General features: G+C 42.5%; 1 protein-coding gene across 2 annotated transcripts in view; it reads right to left on the minus strand.

Annotated features, from left to right (window-relative positions):
- Positions 1-23,589, minus strand: part of ERI3 (ERI1 exoribonuclease family member 3) — a 203,336-nt gene that overhangs the window by 169,996 nt on the left and 9,751 nt on the right. The window contains exons 1-2 of one of the 2 annotated variants that reach the window (XM_081009565.1): positions 16,725-16,829; positions 1,713-1,981 (exon numbers count right to left, since the gene is read on the minus strand). In XM_081009565.1, coding sequence (XP_080865691.1) covers positions 1,713-1,958 — 246 coding nt within the window. In that variant the 5' untranslated portion in view covers positions 1,959-1,981; positions 16,725-16,829. Of the gene's footprint in view, positions 1-1,712; positions 1,982-16,724; positions 16,830-23,589 lie in introns of those variants that run through there. The other variant, XM_081009564.1, reaches the window with a different exon arrangement.

Raw genomic sequence — 23,589 nt, forward strand, 5'->3', positions numbered from 1 at the left:
CCTGAGAATCTCCACTTTCATTTTTTAAATTAATTTTCTTGCCCTGCTTAGCTGTGAATAATGCTGGATTATTCGCATTTAGAAGGGGAAACCAGAAGGGATACATACTGTTTGGGCTTCTGGTGATCATGAAGGAAAGGACTAACGCATCTCCCTAGGTTTACCTGCACTCGTACTGCCTCCCAGTATCCCAGGTGTTTCTTTCCCTTCCACCGCTCTGCCAGAATAACTTCCCAAACTGTAAATGCCACCATTTTTAATTAGACTTACTGAGCAACCCTAACACCAGATCAACTTGCTACCTGGGAGTTAGGACTGTGGGGATGTGGCGTGTCCTCTGCTGACTGAAAAGAGCTCCAGCGGCTGGGGCCACATCTACTGCAGAGGCCATTACTACACCAGTGAAAAAGTACTTATCTACTGTTGGCAGTGTTCCCACTGACAGTAGTCAGCATTGGGGCCCCAAACAGGGTGTCCTGGGGGCAGGAGTGCAATTGAGGCAGCCTTGTAATCACTGGATCCCAGGCCCCTTCCCATTCAATGGGCATCCCCTAGGAATGGTCCTCCCATCCAAACAAGCCTGGAAATAGATCTTCCAGTGAGGGGGGCGCTGGCCAAAATAGACAACCATGAATGCGGGGAGAGGTAAGTATGCCCCCCACACCTCTTATCCTGGACTGTCCATGCCAGCAAGGCTTGGGAGTGGTGGACCATCCACCGCTTCACTCCCCATTCCTTCCCACATCAGATTGCACTCTTAATCAAGTAACCTGAGCAAACAAATAAATTTGACTTTCTGAATAATTTTTTAATTTTTTATTGCAGAATATTAAGTATGTGTTGCATAGAAACACAGACCCAACTGGCAATATGGGAACCTACGCAGTGTTTCCAGATGTATTTTCCACGAGGATGGTAAATTCTAAGCAAAATTGCGGAAGCAAGTTGTGCAATCAAGATTGATCCAGAGGCCCAGAACAGCTAGAAGGTACCTTTTAAAGTGGTAAAGAACATTGGACTTCATAATTACCACTGAGTGAGAAAAATGCAAACAGGGAAAGTCAACAATTTGAGGTGCTGTAATTCCAGCTCCTCTGTCAAATCCAGCATACATTCACACTCAAAGCCGTTTCACTGTCTTGCAAATTAGGGGAGTTGGCTATTCCCACTGAAAAGAACACAGGCAGTGTAAAGGACAATAAATGCAGTATCACAACTTAGAAAAGATGAGCTTTCCTCTAGACTCCATGCTTTCTTAGGAGAAAAGGCTCGATAAAAAAATGCATCATGAAGCTCCTCAGGCCAAGAGAAAAACAAAGAGGTGGATCAGCAATTTACAGGAGTGAACAAAGGGAAAACATATGACAAATTATTAAGAATTTCTCTAGCGCTTTTAAATGCAGAATACATTTCTGTCTTCATAATGACTCTGTGTAGTAAGTAGTTTCTCATTTTAAAGATGAGGAACTGAGGGTGTAAGAGTAGATTGCCAAAGTGTGAGCTTACGAGGAAGCCTAAGATCTGAATATTCTAATCCAGATTCTACATTATCTGCTAGTGAGATACAGATATCTCAAAAAAGGGAAAGAAAAGTGCTTAGGAAACACCTACTCTTCAGATGCAACTTGTTGGAAGACACAGATTGCAAAGCCCTCAATGCCAAACAGAAGGTCTCCTGTAGAAAACTAGACAAACTAAAGCCAAACAATTACCTGTGGATGGATTTGCGGCTTGTCACATGTGGCCTCAAAATCCAGCACTAAGAAGTAGTGATACCTCTGCGGGGGAAAGGATGACATTGCTGCCATGGAAGCAAAGCCGTGAGACGCCAGTTTCCCGGTTGTAGTGGAACCGTACCGCTGGGGGAAAAAACGCAGAAGGGAGCGCAGAGTATTCCTCGCTCTTGGGAGTAACTTGAGGTGAAGCCTTGCTGCTGTGGTACGGACAAGTGCTACCATTGAACACCTAGCAGCATCTGGAACTTGAGAGAGAGAGAGAAAAAAGCTGGTGTTACTCCCAGATACACACTTTACAGATCAAAATTTGTATTTCCATGATGGCGGTAAAGTATTTGGGTGGAGAGATGGAAATTAATTCTTATTAAAATAATATTTATTTAAAATATGTACACCCTGCCATTGAAACAAAGTATCCACAGCAACAACAAAATAACTAGAACAATAAAAATGCAAGAATCAAATTGTTAAAATATCATATAATGCAGTTCAATAAAACAGCAGGAGAAATAAAAACCCTTTATACACCTCCCTTCCCAAATGCTTAACCCCTGCCCCCAAAACCTTTTTTTTATACTTGCTATCAAAAAGCGAAAATAGAGCTAAGAGAGCATCTGGTGAGCACAGTAACTATGAGCAGCCATCTCTAAAAGTTACTATGCCTGGCCCAGTTCAGACTCAACAATGGATATGACAAATGGAATAGCATATGGGTCGGCAAACTAAGGCCCGGGGGCCGGATCCAGCCCAATTGCCTTCTGGATCCGGCCCGCAAATGGTCCACAGAGTGGATTGGCGTGGGGATTCTGATCTAATGCTGTGCCATTTCCCACACACACACACCGTGGCAGTGCCTCCTCCCTCCCTCCTCCTGGCTTCTCCCCGCCCTGCCTAGAGGAGAAAGGGGGCTGGGCTTTGTTGAGCCGCGATTGGCTGAGCGCCACTTTAAGCAGCCCCTCTCTAGGGCCAGCCCTTTCTCACCGCTCATCGTCCACCCGCCACCGCCAGCCCCTGCCACTCGCAAGGCACAGGAAAGCAGCCACTGGGGCTCGTCCAGTGCTGTGGAGAAGGGAGGGGAGAGTTGTGGGGGGGGATTCCCTCCCCCCAAAAAATAGAGTCTGACCGCCCACAAGGTCTGAGGGACAGCAGGCCAGCCCCCTGTGGAAAAAGTTTGCTGACCCCTGGAATAGAATGAGTAGAGTTTCACATAAACTAGGAAAACACATGTTCAGCTCCCTTCTAGAGTATGAAGCTCACAGGGTGACCTTGAAGAAATCACAATCTCTCAGCCTAACCTATCTCAGAGGATACAATGCAGGGAAGACTATGTATATACAATGAACTCCTTGGAGGAGCAAGGTTGTTGCTGTTTTAAAAAGTTTTGCTGCTATTTGGCATCACTGCAAACTATGTATACATATGATTAATAAACTTTTAAATCATACTGATCAGTGACTACCTTCAGTGCTACTTCCTTGTCCCATATTTGTCCAGCTTCTCTAGCAGTAGTTTATACTACAGATGTCTAAAGACAACCAACTGTAAGCTTCACCTGTTAACTCATTTTGACCACAAGAGACCTGCATACACATACCTAAGACCTTGGCACTGAATCCTCCCACCCACCCCCAACCCCCAACCCCCCAAAATCCTTTTCAAGATGCTTGATCTTCAGCACCTTTCCTAAATGGATCTCCAAGATAAAGTTACTGCCTTGCAGAGGTTTCCTATAATATTGTACCCTGGAATACTGAGCAAGGATTAGAAGCACACTCAGCTTCCCACGTTGAAAGGTCAAACTGAAAACTGAGAAACAGAGTTGAATCCAATGATGCATGAGCAGAGTTTCACTAGTGCAATGACACTTTCCCATCCTCTCCTTGTGTGCCACCAAAATATGCTCTGGGGGGTTCCCAAACCTCTGGAGCAGATTGAGGGGGCGCTGCAGAGCAGAGGAGAGGGCAATTCCATTGCACAACAGAACAACCCTAAACTTTTAAGACCCTTCAAATCATTTGTATATACAGTGGTACCTCGGGTTAAGTACTTAATTCGTTTCCGAGGTCCGTACTTAACCTGAAACTGTTCTTAACCTGAAGACAGACCACTTTAGCTAATGGGGCCTCCTGCTGCTGCCGCGCCGCCAGAGCACGATTTCTGTTCTCATCCTGAAGCAAAGTTCTTAAACTGAAGCACTATTTCTGGGTTAGCGGAGTCTGTAACCTGAAGCGTATGTAACCCGAGGTACCACTGTACTCAAAACTAGCATAAGGTGCGGGATGAAATTATTCAATACCTTAGTATGTTAGAACAAGAACACATCTTAAGTTGGCTGAGTCGCCCTTACTAGACCCAACAATACTGACTGAGCAATACCAGAACCACACACACTACCTAAATCCATAGCTTTTCAGTAGCTCTTACTGTGCCATAAAGTTCATCCCCAAAGGCCCTGGCAGGTTAGTGCTAGTTCTTCCCTCCTGCTGATGGAGGCTACTTGCGGTGGAAAACTGCAAAGCTTTAGACCTGCCCTCCATTGGTATGTACATTATTCACATCTTCCTGCTGCAAGCAGGAACAGGAAAGACCCTTTGATGACCATTAGGTGGAACAGAAAAGACTTTCCACCAAAAACACAAAGGCAGGAGGCAGAGTCCCTTGCAAACATTAGGGGTTATTTATACAACAGACACCAACTGCTCCTCTGTACCCGTTAGTCTATCAGGTAAATAATGCACGTGCCAAAATACACACTTAATGAGGTAAATAATATGCCTTAAAGAAGAACTAAAGCTGTATTTACCTGGGAGACCAGTGAAGGGCCAGATTAGAAGATAATTGAAGATGAGCAGGTCAGGTAAATACACATTTTATAACCTTCACACAGAAGGATTTTTGGTTAGAGAGATGCACTCACATGCACACAGAAAGGTTAAAGACTGGGCCACTTTGCAAGTGGAGATTTTTACAGAATAGGCTGGTTCACACAGTGGTGCATTAGCACCGGGGGAGGGGGAGAGAGAAGAGAGGAAATGGCAGAAGTGAAAGATGTTGCTTCCATAAAGCAATGGACCAAGCCTCGGAAACTGGAAAGCCAAGCTACAAAAATAATAAGCAGCTGCCCTTGTAGCCTAACATTATATTTATCCTAGAGGTTCCTTGCCATAACTACCATCTTTCCATCTAGCGCCTTTTATTGTCATTAATAAATACATTACAGCCAAATAGAAGTTAGTAACAGTCACTTCCAACCCATCATAGAGTAACATGTATTTGAGAGAGACGCCTTTTAAATCTTCAAAGCTGCCAAGCTGTGTAGCTGTAGGGCTATCAGGCAGATGTAATGCTCTGGAGTAAAACAGCTTCGCTAATATTTTACTGTGGCAAAACCCAGGCCCTCGCCAACTGTACAGGGAAGTATACAGAACAGCAAGAGCCATTGTATCAAATATTAAAATATACCCAAGAAATGCATGCAGCTGTACCCAGCACCCAGCCACACATGCTTATTTCATATATATACACCTCTTACACATAAATAAATTTTCATGAGCATGAGCAATTAACTTTATTTTAGAATCTAGCTCTGCGATTCGTACCCTTTCCCAGCCAGTAACATGAAACAAGTTTAACTGATACTTTTCTTATTGAATTGAGATGATGGGATGTCTCCCAAACCTATTCATGTGAAAGGCTTCCACAAACAACTGCTTTGCTTCATATTCTTAGATATGAAGCCTGCACCAGAGCTTGCCATCCTCAAGGGAGAAGAATCTCAGTCATGGAAGAAAAGTAAAGGGCAGAAGTCCATAATAATCACATATCCAGTGCTTATTTTCTTGAAAGAGAAGTGTCAGGGTTCATATCTGTCTGGATATCCATCTTCTAATATGGAAGCCCTGCTCCAGCTTCCAGATTTAAGATATACCATGGGGTGGGAGGATCATGGTTCCTTTTGGGTTAAGGGAATTCATTCTACATGGGCTGAGAAGAATTCTCCTTCATCACCATTTAACTTTACAAGTTCTAAAGTACCGCTTTTAAAGCAAGTGCCAGGACTCATTGCACAGATTCAGAGGGGAGGAGTTGGATGAAATTAATAAATGCCCATGAGAAAGAGCACACAAATGGCAATACTGACATTCAGACTTCAACAAGCTACTTTAGAGAAGGGAAGCGGCAATAACACCCCAGCAGTAACTGTCTCTATAACAGCCCCAAACTTTGAAGAAGTTTTTTTTCCTAGAAGCCACACTAAATTTCAGTGTTCATGCGCATCTCCTCAGACTCACGAAGTGGCATCAGTCCCCAGATACCATTCTGATTCTGTGGTACTGACTAAAGGGTGTGTGTGTGTGTACGATCCCAAGTCCAAGCTGGGAGGATAAGAAGCATTAACAAAATCTGTGTGTCATACTCTTTTTTAAAACATGTGTGTTCTGTAACCTGTATAAACTCTGACCTGGTTTGGGCCTGCCTGGTGCAATTTGGCCCATGAGGCTATTTCCCTCAAAGCAACACCAACCCACCCATCAGCTGATATTGCTGGTGGCATCAGCTGGTGGGCGGGACTTCCTTAAAAAGCATGCTCTGCCCTGATCCCTTCAACCTCCAAAAAGGATCAGCATGTAGCAAGCTTTCCAAAGAATTAGCAAAAGCAGGTAGACCCAATTTTGTCTTCATCACTGAGCAACAGAGCAGTCACTGCCAGAGTCGGTCACCAGCACTGACAGAGACTGCTCCATTGCACAGCAATGAATAAACAGGTGCTGTTTTGCAGCACACTTTGAAGCAGTTTCCTCCCTTTCCCTTTAAAGACCACTGGAGCAGTGCTTCAAAGAGCACATGCTCAGATGGGATTGCAGGGTCTGATTTAAAACAGGCGCTCTTTGCAAATGTTCCCCACTCCCTTAAAGAGTGCTCCAGCGATCTCTAAAGTGGGGATGAAGTGCTGCAAAGAAGAGTTTTGCCACAGGTGAAAATCACGTAAACGGGGGCCACGGCACAAGACTAGGGGGCCACAGAGGGAAGTGAAGAAAACAGAGAAGTGACTGAGAAAATAAAACAGAAAAGAAAAAAGAAAACAGAGAAGTGAAGTATTTGGTAGAATGAGATTTCAGTTGTGCAAATTATTTACGCAGCCTAACGCGGAATTGCCGTAACATAATGGACAGAGGTGATCTTCGGTTATCCCTCACAGCAATAGAACAGGATATAAAAAAGCTTGTTTCTGGTCATCAAGCACAAAGGTCACATTGATCAAGAAATACTTAATAGTATAATTTTTATGTAATTGTATTTTGTACTAATTATAAAAATTATAAACAAAACATGTTCTATTTACAAACAAAACATTTAAATGGTTAGCTTTCTACCAGTAGGATGGGGGACCACAGGAAGGAAACAAGGTCGGAAGAGGGTAATGGTCGGGAAAAGGTTGAGAAACACTGATTTATAGCTTGTCAGTTGTCCAGGAGAGCTAAACCACAAGCCAAGATTTGGATAACACAACAAGAGAAGCCATGGTTTAGCACAGCATGGCACAGCAGAGGAACGGGGGAGAAGCAATGCAGCTGAGATCTCCTCTCCAGAAGCTGACACATTAGAACTTAGCCATGATTTGGCTTAGCATGACATGTGAACTAGATCTCTCTCTCTCTCTCTCCCTCCCTATCTCCCCATTATGAGTCATGGGGAAGGAAAATGAACTATTCAGGGACCTGAACTCCTATCCTCCAACCACAGAAAATCCAGTTGAAACTCACTCATGTAGTTTCCACAACTTCATCAAGCATGATTTCATGTTTTCAACCTGTCACAGGTTCAATATCTATAATTTCTTCAGTAAATAAATGAAAGCTGAACTTCTGAGTTTTCAAAAGATCATTAAGAAATAAAATGAAACGTCATCTAGATAAACACACAGAGAGAATGACGTTTTTCCTGCATGTCAAGGGTCAGATTATAACCTTTGACTGAGCAAACCATCCCAACTGGCCAGTCATGTCAATATTTAATACATATTCTCCAACTATTACTACTCCATGTTGCTATAAAATATGGCTAGGCATCATGTGTGTGTGACATGGAAAAATGTACAACATTCAAACACCCAATAACTCGGGAAATATCCACCTGGAGGAGTGCAAGATAAGACATTTATAGACCATTACAGATTATAGAAACTTGTCCATGATTTCATCTCCTGCCATTGGTAACTTTTTCTTATGAAATACTAGAATGCTTTTAAAAAAAGAGGAGGGGTTAGTTTGCTCAAGACATTCTGGCACCCAGGGCAAGTTTGTCTGTGCTCTTGGTCACTAGTATATCATACAAATAATCCTCTCATTTTTTCTATTGATCGGAAAGAAAACTACCATATGTGCCTAATCAACAGCTCCTTTCAGATGTTGCCTCCACAAGTAGACTAAACATGTGGAGAGGAGTCTTGCAACTGTCTGTCTCACCTCCAATGCACCCCATTTTCCCTATCCCCATCCTCAACTCATAAAGGTAGGTGCACAAGAAGGGCTGCCTACCCGGTGTAGACGTAGCCACTCCACATACTGTGGAGGGTTTCCAATTGCATTGAGCATGTTCACACATACAGTTGTAAAGATGATGGTGCCCCTTCTCGAATCTTTGGCCTTATGCACAAAGCCTGTATGTGGAGCCAACATGTACACTTACACGCCCCCCATTGACTCTGTGCATTGAGGGAACATGCCAAAGGAACTAATGGCATGTACATATTTTAAGCATTTTTATACATTTCAGGAACTAGAAATTTCACAGAAAAGAAAAATGAAAATTATATATGATTGAGAAGTTGAAAGGTGCTGATAATGTAGATGTGCCTGAGGTTGAGGTACTATGTAAGTAACAGAAATTTACCCACCCACTCCCCTCAAAATAAATGAGACAAGCTTTTTAGAACACAAATATATCAATCCAATAAGATATTGAAGATAATTTAAAAGTATTTCAGAAATATTTTACATTTGAACATGGCAACACTGGGGTGTGATGAGCCATTCCAGTTGGCTGCATTATTAATTAATAATGATGTGATAATAATTAATAAAAAATAGACTGCTAGAAATATTAAGAGGATACAATATCTTAGCTATAGAAGACACAGGTTCTTGAGTGTGTGTGTGTGTGTGTGGAAAAAACGGTCAGAGCTGAGGCCCATGATAGCCTCCACACACTGTAGGTGAAATTAACTTGGCATTTCCAATTGTTCTAGAAAGTTACCTGACCAAAATAACTACCTAGAAGATTCATGAAGATTCACTTAAAGCTTAATTATATTTTGTATTTTGATATCCCTGTAGAACAGAAGCAATATTGTATTGAAATTGCAGCTTGCAGGGGCTGGGAGATTTCCCTTCTTTGGCAGGAGGTAGCAATCCAAATGTATTAATATCCCATTTCACATATTCCAGGGCCAAGCTCTGGCACAGAAACCAGGTTGCAGGACTAAGCCCTGGTAAACTCTGGCTCAATTGAGCTCTGATACTAAGCTAGATGGTGTGACCCAGGAAGGCACCACTTATGCTGCATTATGTTCCCAGCTGCACTACACTGTTTGCCAAGGGGCTACTGGGAAGCCCTGGCACCAAGGCTGCTACACAGCTTGGATATATCAGAGGAAAAAGTAATAGAAATAGGGACTCTGTGTGTGTGTGTGTGTGTGTGTGTGTGTACACATATGCACATCCATCCCCAGGAGAAAGAAGAGGGGGAAACAAAGGCAGACAATGGCAGGGAAGAGAGACCTTACCTGCCCCACGAGAAATGCTTAATGCCTGCCTTGCAGTTACAAAGAACAAACAAGCAATGAATGATACTCAGGCATACAACTAATTTTTGCAGTGAGACATGTTAGCCTATGAATCTTCGTTTTATGGGATCTTTGTGCATAATACTAATATTTAAATTTTACAGGCAAGTGTAATTAAAACAAATCAAACCCATGCATGGGCATAAATGAGACAGATAATTCCAATAGCTGGTTTTCAACAACAAAAACCAACCCAGATAAATTCATACAACAGTCAATCATTGGCGTTTGTTGGCATCATTCTGTAGCCAAGTGCTGCAAGGTTGTTGTTCTTTTGTATAATTTACTAAGGTTATATTATGGGTTACTGCCCTTTTATTCTTTGTGGTCCTGTCACCATTAAGTCCAATGAGGCAGCATATTGCATCTTCAAAATATACGCCAATCCAAAAGCAGCACCTTCATTCCATCCCCATTATACAAGATCATGTTTGCACTGTAGTGTGTACAACCTCTAAACTGTTGCTTTGTACGTGAGATGACCCACCCATTAAAAGATTCTGGGTCTCAGCCTTAGGGCAGTTTGTGATGCACACGCAAACCGACCAGTTGCAAAAGCCTGCACTGGGATGCCAAGAGCTGGAAGCATCCTATGCCAGAAAAAGTCCATGTATGCAATGGGAAAACCAGCATTCACTTTGTAGGGATGTAAGGCCATAGCAGCCTTCTCAGGGGTAGGCCTTTCACTTCACCTAGCACTTTCAGAGGGACATGTACCTACATTTCTACACTGGCAACATTGTCACAGTAGGAAAGCAATAAATGAAGCCCAAGTCCACTTCCACTAATCTCCATTCAACCTGCTTTTTTTTCTTTTTTAAAATTTTATTTAAATAATACAGCAAAAACAGAACACCAACAGAAAAGGAAAAAAAAGTTCAAAAACATTGAAAACATACTTATTGCATATTACTCTCCCCCACCCGCAGCTTCCTTCCACCACAATTCAACTTCTTTAAACTTCCATCAAATTGCTAATATGTACATCATATTAGCTCCATCTATAAAAGGGGCTTCATCACCACCACCACCAAGAAAAAATGTATATATTAAAACATTAAAATCAGAATGTTGTGGTGCTTTCAGAACTCAGAGTGTTCAGAATATTATTTTTTTAAATCAGAGAAAGAAGGAAAAGAACAGAGGGTTATGGAACAAATGGATCTATGACCATGGTGCCATAACATCCTCTCCTGCTTTCTCCTTGTGGCAGGAACAAGTGTGCCTCTGTTAGGATAACTAACCTATGTTGAAAATTAAGATAGAGTCTCAGTCTCTCAGAAAGGATTAAATCATCTTCATTTATATACTAGGGTGTATGGTGTTAGAGGAGGGGTAATACCTCTGGTGGGTGGCATGTGCTCCTTCTGGGGTAGTTTCTCCCACTTTGGTCCTCACCCTGCACTCACCTGTGGCTCCTAGAAGCTGTCAGCACATGACAGCAGCCACACTCCAGGAAAGGGCTTTGACTGGCCGGCTAAACAAGGTGAGGGGTAGTCGGTGGGTCTCAAACTCTCAATGAGTTAGGGTCTTTCCCTGAATGCAAAGACAGTCTCTGGCAGATTGAGCAGACGAGACCAATAGTGGGTCCAACAGTCAAGAAGGTGGTTTCTGCATGTGCTGTAGAGGGAAGTGAGGGGCAGATGGGGCTAATCAACCTAGGAAGGTAGCCCATCTAAGAGAAAGAAAACTCTGATCCTAATCCACCTCTGCCTTGCAGAAGAAAAGACTGAGGAGTGAACCCTACACAAATCCAGAGTGGAGTCCCTAAGAGGGTTGGAGGGCACCTTGTATGCCTTCTTCTGGCAACTCCTTCAGCCAAGCTGGTGTCAAATGTATTGCTCTGCCTTCCTTTGGTCCACATCAGTGAGGCCAAGAGGGGAGTTTTGTTGTCTGGGCAGCCCAGGACCTCCATACACACAGCCCAGGCTTGTGCCCCAGAGAGGTCACTTTGGTGCTGCTAACCCAGAGGTTTGACTTCACCCCCGAAAGTGCACTCCACTGTCTTTCAGGACAGGCAGATGCCAATAATATTCTGAACCCATAAAGCCTACAGTCCAGTTTATACTTAAACACATCTTGAGTGTATTTGAAAAATGTACTCATTAGTATGATGACTGAATGCAGTTAAACTGCTTTAGTGAGACATGAACAAGCCTAGCCTTCTCTCGGTTTTGCACACTGCCTCCTTCCCACATGTACAGGACGTTCTGAGGAGAACTTCAAAAGCTTTCACTTCTATTTTTGAATAACCATAGCTTATCATGACATTTGTGCCCAACAAATTGTGGTCATTCTTAACTATGGCTAGTTTCAGAGAAGCTAACCTCAAACCAAATTTCCTGAAGCTGGTTTTCTTGAAACTAGCCACAATTAAGATCAACCTCCATTTGTTGCGTTTGGATGGTTAATTAAAAGGAGAGAGAGCAGGAACCCAGGAGAATTCTAGGCTCATGGATGTCACACTAAACATAGGTTAGTGCAGGAGTAGGGAACCTTTCTCAACCCACGAGTCAAGCCCAGTTAAGTCTCATGCTCTAGCGACCAAGCTATCTTACTGTATCTAATGAAGATTCAGTGAAACCGGTGTTAGAAACTCAGATATATAAGCTAGGCGCCAAACGGCTCCTTAAACCAGGATTACGGTCACCAAAATGGAATGTCTATTGCCATTTTGGGGCCAGGCGGTTCAAAAGTCATATTTTTCAATATGACTTTTTGGTTCCTGAAATTCATTCTGATTGTGCAGATAAAATATAAGAGATGCAATTCTACAGGATGTGTTGTGTGTGAAAACAGTCAAGATCCAAGGATGGTGGAGATGTCAGGCACCATCCTGGTCCCTGGGCATCTTCACTTGGTCACAAGTGGCCAATAGCCAGGTGCAAAATGCACATGGTGAATTTTGAACACTGAGTGAAATCCACAAGTGCTATCCTTAGCTGCAGGGTGCAGAACTTTTTTGGCCCAGCAGACCAAATCTTTATCCTCCTCCACTGCCACAGGCTGCGCTCAGTGCTTTCCAAGCACAGGGCTTGCGAAGCACTTTGCACAGCGCTTCTGAACTGCCCGACAATCAGCATACCTGTCAGTCAGCTCAGGACAGCAATACCTCAAGGACTGCCTCTAGCCATATGAACCTACCCAGACACTGCAATCATCATCTGAGGCCCTTCTCCGTATGCCTCCTCCATAAGAGGTCTGCAGGATGATAACACGAGAACGGGCCTTTCCTGCAGTGGCTGCCTTGCTGGTGGAATGCTCTCCCCAGAGAGGTTTGGCAGACACCATCATTATATACCTTTAGGTGCCAGGCAAAAATATTCCTCTTTGGGCTGACCAGGCTTTGGGCTGATTAATATCCTACGGCCTTTTAAATGTTTTTTTTGGGGGGGGGGGAAGCTACTGGTTTGTGGGGAGAAAGTTGTTCTCATTTTATTATGTATTTTGTGTTTTTTATCTTATATTTTTACATTGTGAAACTGCCCTGATATCTAAGGTATACTAAACAAATACATAAATAAAATAAAAAATAAGTCATATAAATGTAAATATGGCTTGCCCAAAATAGTCTCATAGGCCAAATGGGGAGGACTGGTGAGCCAAATTTCACCTGCACACCTTATGTTACCCAAACACAAAATACTGGAACCGTGCACAATTTATATTTTGTCTCTTGATGCAGACAAGATTACCTACATCAAAGCAACTATGTGTGTACCATAATTAACAGAGCCAAAATGAAGCTAGGCATTAAAATGTTCTCTTAAGGAACAAAACCAAATGTGAAATCCTTCATCCAAAAGAGGTATTGGAACAGGATTCAGTTGCACGGGGCGGGCGGGGGGGGTCGGTTAGAGAAGAGGTCCAACATCGTTATTCTAACAGCTTGGTAAACCTATATGGATATTCCTAGCTGATCACATTTATTTTCTTTTTACTAAAACAGGTTTCTGCATCTAGTTATACAGTCCAGATTCCAGTAACTTCCATTATATGGCACAATCCTACATATGGCTATGGGCCAAAATGGCTAACTACCCTGGTTTAGAGTTAGTATAGAGGATTAGCAGGGCATCTGTGCATTTAACAGCTGTGTGGCAGGCAGAAATTCTAGTGTGGAAATACAATTGTCGGGAAAGCCTCAACTAATGGCATTCTGTCAGACATCTTAGCACTTTTATGTGGCCCCTAATTTATTTGGCCCCTCTGTACCACCTGCCAAGTGGTCACTGGTTTGCCTATGATAAACATGCAAATTTTATGGAAATCAATGGCCTCTTGCCAGTAAGGTGGAGGGACTAAATAACATGCAGTGTACTAGGTACAGAAAACCCTACTGGCATCCATGAGCCATCTTTTGAATAAGTGAATCATGATGGTCAAAGGATAGAATTCACTGAACATTTTATATGCAGGAAATGTAGAACTGTCCTACTGTAAAGCAATAGAATAGGTAAGTAAATATTCCATCCTATAACTGAAGAAGAAGTTTTTAAATAAAAACTTTATTTAAAAAATCAACTTAGCTTCAGGTATGCTTGGAGCATATCTGAAACCACAGGTTTTCTTACCACTCCTCAGTGAGCCATTTACTTAACAACTTTTGGCACATTGATTATTTTTCAAACAATATAATGAGCAAAATCTCACATGCCAAACTTACATACAAGTGTCCTGAGCATTAAAAAGGACTACAAAAAATGTTTTAAGTAACACTACAAAAATAGAAAAATGTCTCACAAGGCAACTATTTTCAGAAACTCCCTAACAAAACTCCTCCTCCTAGCCACCCACTATCCCATTTGATATAAAGTACAACTCAGTTAACCATGTCTCTGCTAGATCCTCAAGACAAACCTGTGTAGATTTCAAATTGTGCTGTAGAGATCCCCAAAACTTTTCATAAATTCCCAATGACAAAATCAATAATGAAAGCTAAGCTTTCCTGAAGCACAGTATACCCACAACTGTTTATTAAGTGTTGGCGCATTCTGGAGTGTGTTCTCAGCTCGTGTAGAATGATTGCAAGGCCCAACTAGATTGTCCAACACCACACACAAAGTGTGTGACTAAACACACAATCCAGCTACAGTGGTACCTCGGGTTACCGACACTTCAGGTTACAGGCGCTTCAGGTTACAGACTCCGCTAACACAGAAATAGTACCTCAGGTTAAGAACTTTGCTTCAGGATGAGAACAGAAATCACTCAGCAGCAGCAGGAGGCCCCATTAGCTAAAGTGGTGCTTCAGGTTAAGAACGGACCTCCAGAACGAATTAAGTTCTTAACCCAAGGTACCACTGTACTCTACAACACACAAAGATATTCTTCAGCAAACAAATTAATGTGGAAACAAACTCTGGAAGCCACTGAACTAGAGGCAACACCACAGAAGCCTGGCAATGGTATTGAAGAAATCTAATTCAAGAATCATGGCAAGCTAGAAAGAATGCTAACTCATACCTCTCCATCAATACAGTGGTACTTCGGGTTAAGAACTTAATTCGTTCTGGAGGTCTGTTCTTAACCTGAAACTGTTCTTAACTTGAGGTAGCACTTTAGCTAATGGGGCCTCTTGCTGCTGCCATGCCGCCACTGCACGATTTCTGTTCTCATCCTGAAGCAAAGTTCTAAACCCGAGGTACTTTTTCTGGGTTAGCGGAGTCTGTAACCTGAAGCGTTTGTAACCTGAAGCACCTGTAACCCAAGGTACCACTGTACATGCATTTCTATGTGAGATTCTTATAAATGGAAATGTGGCAAACAGTGTACACTGTGAAGGCAAGTACTGACAGAGTGCTCCTCCCAACAATGTTTTACTCAGAAAGACATCTCACTCAATTCGACAGGATTGAATTCCTGGTAAATGGTTTAAGATTGCAGCCTAAATGTGCAGTGGCAGGCTCCTTGTCCTTGTGTTTCTCCAAAAGTATACTTCCCCAAAGTCCACACTTTTATATATTTTAATATCTACCACCTATCCATGCTTCTACTCCTCAGTTACTGGTGCAATTTATGCATGTGTGTGAATATAGATTAAATGGTTAGTTTTTTCCAACTCTAGAATTCCATGGAACACCTGCAGCTGTATCAAATACAACCCTTCCAATACTTAAAAAGAAATAATTTAATTAACAACCCCAATCTACCCATCCCCCCAATTCCTCCTGTCACTACAGTCCATTGCCTTAGATTCTGGCTTGATCTCTACCAGATCTCAATTCTCAATGCATCCATACCTGACATAACCCAAACATAGCAGCATCACTTCTGACCCAAGTCTTAATTCTACACTGGCACACCTCTCTTGCCTCACTCTTCCAACTCCAGCTTTTCTCAACCTTGGGTCCCCAAAATGTTGTGGTACTACAACTCCCATCATCCCTAGGCAGAAAGACCAGTGGTCAGGGATCACGGGAGTTGTAGTCCAGCAACATCTGGGGACCCAAGGTTGAGGAAGGCTGAGCTAGATCCTTTGTGCAGTATAGGAACAACCTGTAACCCAATTAAACAAAATCCCCTTGCTTCCAACCCCTGGCCCAATGCAATCTGCCCTCTAGATCTGATATACCCTCGTGTCTCAACACTACAAGAAGATCCTAGACACAGGGAAAAAATACTGCACCAAAGGCATCCAGCCCCCTCCCCGCAAACCACGGCATTGCTACTCCGTGTTCGCAGTCTCCTATGCAAATTCCTCTATGCTCAAAGGCACGCGAGCACACACCGGCTAGCACAGGCCCAGCACCCCCCAATGCACCTTTGCCAGCCAGGCCTTACTGGGTTCTCCCTTGCATCTACCTCAGCCCATCCCCCCACTCGATCTTGGTAACTCCGTTTCCCAAGCGCGTCCCGCCCGCGCTGACAGAGGCACCGGCGCCCCTTGATCCAAATACTCGGTGAGATCCCCTCAGCCCGTCGCTCCAGGCCGAGCTCTGCCGCCCAATGCCGCCTGCTCAGCTCCCCCAACCCTGGCCGTAGGGCCCAAGCGGGCCCTTAAAGCCCCATCCAACACGCCCCTCAGCTCCACGCCCCTTAGGTATCTCCCTATCTAGCGACACCCGACACCCCCGCCCCCCAGGACGGCCCCGGCCACCCCCATCCCTCAGCACCACGAGTCCCCAACAGCAACCACTCACCTTCGCGCCCTCTGACCCTCGAACTCACTCTAAGCGGCAGCCGTAGCAACCAACCACAACTGCGGTTCCCGCCCTAAGGGGCGGGATTCCTGGATTCGGACATGCGCATACTAAGTTTGCCGCGCGCCGCTCTGTGGCATCGTGGGAAATGTAGTTTTCAGACCTTTCAGCAAGGCGGGGAGGCGGAGATGTGTCTGGCTGGAAGCATTCCGGAGCTCGCCCTTCCAGAGAAGGCAGGAACCCTTGGAATGGAGATTAAAGTTATGGCACGGAAACTGCTTTTAACACACGGGTTTCATATCATTATGTGCGCTCAGATTTGGCTTCAGCAAATCTTTTGAATTTTAGATTCCAAGCACTTTGTTTTAATTCAGACTTCTCGTTGCAGGATATTTCTCTTTATTGGGGAAAGCCTCACAAAAGTAAGCATATTTAGAATTGGGTTAATAGCCGTTAAAAGTGTGTTATGTGTATTTAAATATATGCTAGTGAATTTTTAAAAAAGTTTTATATTTTTGTACTTTAAATATTAACTTTAAAAGTTTTATGTAATGCAAACATAAAGTATGTATATAATAAAGTTTAAATTTAAGAGGGGATAAAGAGGGGATAAACCAAGAGTTTTAAATGAATTGTCAAATCTTGTTCTCCTTGGGATAACACCCTTTTAGATAAGAGAATAGCTCATCCCCATGTGTCAGTGGTTTTGTATTTACACACCTTTATATTTAATGCCTTGTGGGACGCGGGTGGCGCTGTGGGTAAAACCTCAGTGCCTAGGACTTGCCGATCGTGTGGTCGGTGGTTCGAATCCCCGCGGCGGGGTGAGCTCCCGGCTTTCGGTCCCAGCTCCTGCCCACCTAGCAGTTTGAAAGCACCCCTAAGTGCAAGTAGATAAATAGGTACCGCTTTATAGCGGGAAGGTAAACGGCGTTTCCGTGTGCTGCGCTGGTGCTGGCTCGCCAGCTGCAGCTTCGTCACGCTGGCCACGTGACCCGGAAGTGTCTTCGGACAGCGCTGGCCCCCGGCCTCTTAAGTGAGATGGGCGCACAACCCTAGAGTCGGACACGACTGGCCCGTACGGGCAGGGGTAGCTTTACCTTTATATTTAATGCCTCTTTATTATCTACCTTTTTTGTAACTTTTCAGTCTAGTAACATTTTAACAGTTTAAAACTGCTGAGCAATACATCCCTTTTACTACTTAATAAGTAAGAGGAAAATATAAATCATATGTAGGATACGTTCCCATTTTTAATGGAAGGTGAGAAACAGGGTTTTTTGTGGCTACCCATTGAAGATGTGTCTAACCTAGTTTTTAAGACTGCAATCCTAATTATGTCTACTGAGAAGTAAATCCTGTTAAATTCAATAGGGTTTACTTTCCAGTAAGCGAAGTTAGGATTGCAATCTAATACAGTAGTATTATGTTATATTATGATTTATTTTTGTCCTGTTTTGTGGCCCAACAGCTCCCAAAGAGGCAACCAGCATATCAATGGGACACACACACGCACAATAAATACAACACATAAATCAAAATAATCTAAAATAGCAAAATTACCAAATAACCCCCAATCTCACTGGATAGTGCAAATATAGACATGTCTACTCAGAGGTAACCCAAATGGAGCTCAGAAAATTGCAGCCTTAAATAGCAATCCTATACCCCAACAGGGTGGAACACAACAGTAAATCGACCACAACATCTGAAACTCTGTAGGCTCAAAGAATCATAGCATTGTAGAGTTGGAAGCAAGCCCAAGGGTCATCTAGTCCAACCTCCTGCAATGCAGGAATCTCAACTAGATCATACATGACAGATGGCCATCTAACATCTGCTTAAAAACCTCCATTGATGGTGTCTACCACCTCCAGAGGGAGTCTCTTCCACTATTCAATAGCTCTTACTGTGAGAAAGTTCTTCTTGATCTTTAGTCTTGATCTCTTTTCTTATAACTTGATTCCACTGATTCGGGTCCTACCCTCCAGAGCAGGGAGAAACAAACTTGCTCCCTGTGATAGCCCTTAAGATATTTGAAGATGGCTATCACATCTCCTCTCAGTCTTCTCTTTCCCAGGCTAAACATATCCAACTTCCTCAACCACTCCTCATAAGGCTTAGTTTCTAGGCCCTTTATAATCTTGGTTGCCCTTTGCACACGCTCCAGCTTGTAAATATCCTTCTTAAATTGTTGTGCCAGAACCGGACACGGTACTCCAGGTGTGGTCTGACCAAAGCAGAATAGAGGGGACCTATTATTTCCCTTGATCAGGACACTATACTAGAATAGCATTAACCCACAATGCCACTGAAGACAGAATCAGGATTCAAGATGATCTTAAGAGATTGTAGAACTGGGCCCAAACTCACAGAATTAATTTCAGTAGGGACAAAGGGACTTAGGTAGGAAGAAACAGCTGCAGAAATATGTTATGATGCAGAGAGGGGAACCCATAACATAATATAGACAGAAAGGTAAGAAATGGAGCTTACCTCTCGCTTCATTATGTTTGACACACACCCAAAAAAAGAAGACAGAATGGCATTGAGAAATAAAGGGTCTAATTGTTCTCTCCAGCAAAACTCAACTCCCTTTCTGTCTCTCTGTACACACATAGACCCAGAGGAATAAAGAGGGCTAATGCTGGAAGTAAAGTTCCTGGCATGGTCTAGTGTTCTGCTAGGTACAGTGTCAGTGTGTGGCACCATCAGGCCAATGCTGCAGCCCCAGCACCCCACAAGGCCCACTGTACTCCTTCAAATGTATTTGTTTACACCTTCAGTCATTTAAGGGACCTGTGCCTAAGCCATCACTACTATCTTAATTCCCCCACAGTGCCTCTGGACTCCTGACATTGCTTCAGCTTGTGACTACATTCCAGCCCAGAGAAATGAAGATGGTGACAGGTGCAGTCTTCTGGTCTGGTGTTCCCCTCAGCACCAGCAATATATCCAACTACATTCTGCTTGGAGAAGACCCATTAAAATTAGTGGATCTAATATGATCATGCTTATTGACTTAATTGGGTCTACTCTGATCAGGACTAGCACTGGATGCAGCCCCTAATGTAGAAGCATATCTTTCAGTAACAGCTTCTTTTCCCCTCTTCCACACCCGAATGTAGCAAGGAGAACAGACATCAGAAAGTAAAAATGTGGGTTAAAAATATATATATTGCCTTTCAAAATAAAATTATTCCCAGGGCAGTTTACATAGTTATTTATTTATTTATTACATTTATATACCATCAGGACTTTTTTCAGCTGCAATTCACTAGAACTCAGTTCTGACACCTCATAGATGGCTCCTATTGCCATTCTAAGAGAACAAGGGAGGTGTTCCCTTATACACTTCTTTTTCCAGAAAAATAGTACTGTATACAGTACCACCTTTTCCTCCAAGGAGCTCAAGGTGGTACACAATTCAAACTCCCCCCAATAAAACTACTTAAAATATCATAATCATTTCAACACAGTATTTATTAATTTGTTAAAAGCAATATGCCAAACAGTAGTTCAGCAGACTACTGAATAGCATAATACAACAAGTTTGTGCTAATTCTGCTTTACTGCTTCACTACTTTAACACTGTGCACTTTCTTATTCCTGATTCTTATATTTTCTTGGTTCTATTTCTGGCATCTATTTTGCAGAGCCCAACCTCTCATCTACATTTTCCATGTAATCCATGTCTGGCTACTATCTTTGGCCTACTCCTGTTATCTCCATGCTAGGTGCAGTAGTATCTTTAGTTACAACCTGTGTCATACCAGGAAGGGCTAAAGAGGAACAGGCAAACTGAATTAAATGTGGGCAGGGCAGACCAGGCAGTCAGTCATAGGCACTGTCAGTGCATCCTATGTATTGGAAGACATCTAATTCTCTGATCAATGGTTTGGTTTGAGGATTAGGAATGAACTTTATGGGCAGGTGCTCTCTTCTTCCCTCACATTGGTTTGATTAATAGAACTTCCTGATTTGTCAAACATTTTGCTGCACACTGTAGTTTGAACAATCCCTCAGATAATTCTTTATCTTCCAAACTATAGTTTGTAGGACTGTAGAACAAAATATCTGGATGCACTTTATTTCTCTTGGAATCCTGGAGGACCTCTGATTATTACATGGAATTTGGCACTCTCAAGAGAGGTTTCATAGGGATTGGCCAGAGCCGTTATGAGGAACTGAAGACCAAAGAGCCAACTATGGCTCTTCTGGATGAAAAATAGAGTATGGAGCAACCATCCTCCACTATCTGAGGCCTCTTAAAGAAGGATTTGTGGTGGGTCCTATATCAAGAAAAGCTGTTAAAAGCACAGGAACTATGCCAGGTTGGGTGCAGGGGGAGTCCTCTTGTAGAAAAGGCTTTGTTTTAAAGCAGCTTAATTAAAATTATGCGTAAGGGTTACAACAGATAAAGTTATATGTTCAAGAGGTAATATAATTTGGCAGAATAAGGGCAAGATCTCGTATCTCAACAGCACTCAAGTCAGTGGGAGGGTGAAAAGTAGGGAAAGAGATGGAATAACTTGAAGCGCTTTGTATGCTCTTTGGCAGTTTTGGCCCTATGCTGAGAACTTGGGATGGGATTTAGGAAGCACAGGAAATTGCAACCGATGGCTGCCATTGCCTCAGGCCAGGGTGGTCTGCCATTGGTCCCCCACCAAATTTAGTACTATCCCATGGAGAATTAAACTTAGAGCTCTTCAAGAGCTTCAGCATCAGCCAGAATGGATTACACAACCGTCTTGTTTCTGAAAACAGTTTCCGTATGCCAGCATAATCACTTTGGCTGAGTACAAATATTGTGATGATGTCTGTAATACCCTTAAGGAGAAATCTTATATTATGCTATGTTCTGTTTAACAAGTTAATAATGTGTCGGACCAAATCCTTAAGTTCCTAACTTTGCCAGTGGGACTAATTAACCATCTTGGAGGGAATACTAATATTCACAGTGAACATTTTTATATTCTTGTTGTTTCTTGCAACCATGCCTTTAACTGCAATGTGTTTGGCTTAGAGACATTACTTTGAAGATATTTATTGCCTATTTTCTCTCCTCAGTTTTTCTGCTGCTTTAATTTCCACCAAGATATTATGGGAAGTGACATCAGTAATAACTGTCACAGAGGAAAGGTGTTTCTATGTGTTGATGTTAGAAAGACGATGCAATCCCACAGATCTGTCCAATACCCCTGAGAATGGCTGCAGCATGACAAATGGGAAAGTCCATATTAGGCCAATACCTTAATTAGACTGATCAAAATATCGCAAAATAATGTGCAAGCCTTTGAGTTCTCCATGACGTCATCAAGTTAGATTGTAAATGGAGAGAGGGGAGAACTGATTTATTTTATGTTCTTGTTATTATTCTGAAATGGCAGTCAATATGAAATATTCAGCAAAGTGAAATACACCTTAAATGGGTAACAAAGACAATCAGGATGAGGATGAAGACTAGTTTTAGAGTAACTAAGTAGGTTCCACTAAATCCATAGTTCCTCTCATATGAGTTGTTGTGGGTAAATGCGTAAAAAAGGAAAAATGGGTCAGGTTGCTAGGAGCCTGAAGGTTGCGAGTGAGAGCAATGCCATATGTACACCACTCCCTGGTTCCATATTCAATCATGAAAAGAGATTATAATATTTTCTACATCCATAATTATGCACTGAAAGATCAACATCTACCATTCTTTAACCACACTGAATCTGAGTACAAAAGGGTGATGGAAGTGCATTGAGGAGTAACTAATCCAAGTTTTTACTTAGACTTAACAAGGGCAGATATTAGATTTTTCTCTCTAGAACTCATGCATTTGGTAAAAAGGCTGCTTTGTGACTCTGAGGTTTCAATCCTATGCTCCACTGAACACAGAGGGACTTACTTCCAAGTAAGCATCCAAAGGATCAGGCTGCAAAATATTGTCCTGTCCAAGGAAAGTGTCTAAACAAATAGATTTTATAACTGAGAATGTGTTTTTTGTTTCTTTTATTTTCAGATATGCCTGAGTTTTCCTTTCTCTGCTGAATAAACTTTATTTTATTTTTAATCAGTACTATTTCTATGTAATCTAATGGTTTCAGCCTAGATACCCATAAGCCTCAGCACACTTTTTTTCCTTGTTACCTGAATAATACTGTATGTAGAAGGGCTATTGTGAGACTGGAAATCTTCTTTGAATAATCAAGAAAAGATGCATGGACTTCACATCAGTTCAGCTCCTTTTTAAAACTAGACGTAGCAGTCATAACAAACAAAAGTGTATCCCATAAGAGCCACCTTCTCATTTTCCCATCCTGAGTTACATTCTCAAAATCACAACAGGGAATAGTCATATAGATTTAAATATGTGGTAAAAATGTGGCATCTATTTTGTGTCAGAATTGAAACTGGCTAGGCTAATTCTGTACTAAGTCAACCTCAGTCAGGTTATGTTAAGTTTATCAGCTCATCTAAAAGAGCTCTTTAGTCTATGAAGGGATTCCAGAGATATGATAACATCAAGGTATGTCTAACAATATCATACACAAAATAGCTATATTGCTTATTTTTGTCATATGTGGATTATGTTGCCTTTCCATTTTTACTCCACGGCTAAAGGCTTCTCAAGAGCACCCTTCTTGTGCAACACAAAGCATAATTGCCATAGCTGTCAAGTGTCCCTTATTTGGCGGGACAGTCCCTTATCCAAGCGCCATGTCCCGCTGCTGTCCCTTATTGATGATGTCCCTTAAATAAGCTACTGAAGGTAATGGGGCCCTTTCTATGTCCAGCTGTGCTTTGTCAACAACAAATTGTTGCTGTTTTTTTGTGTTGAATATATACTATATGGTAATTTTTGGACCTAATAAGTATCTAA

This window comes from Podarcis pityusensis (genome assembly GCF_964106645.2).
Source record: "Podarcis pityusensis genome assembly, chromosome: 6".
Taxonomy (NCBI): domain Eukaryota; kingdom Metazoa; phylum Chordata; class Lepidosauria; order Squamata; family Lacertidae; genus Podarcis; species Podarcis pityusensis.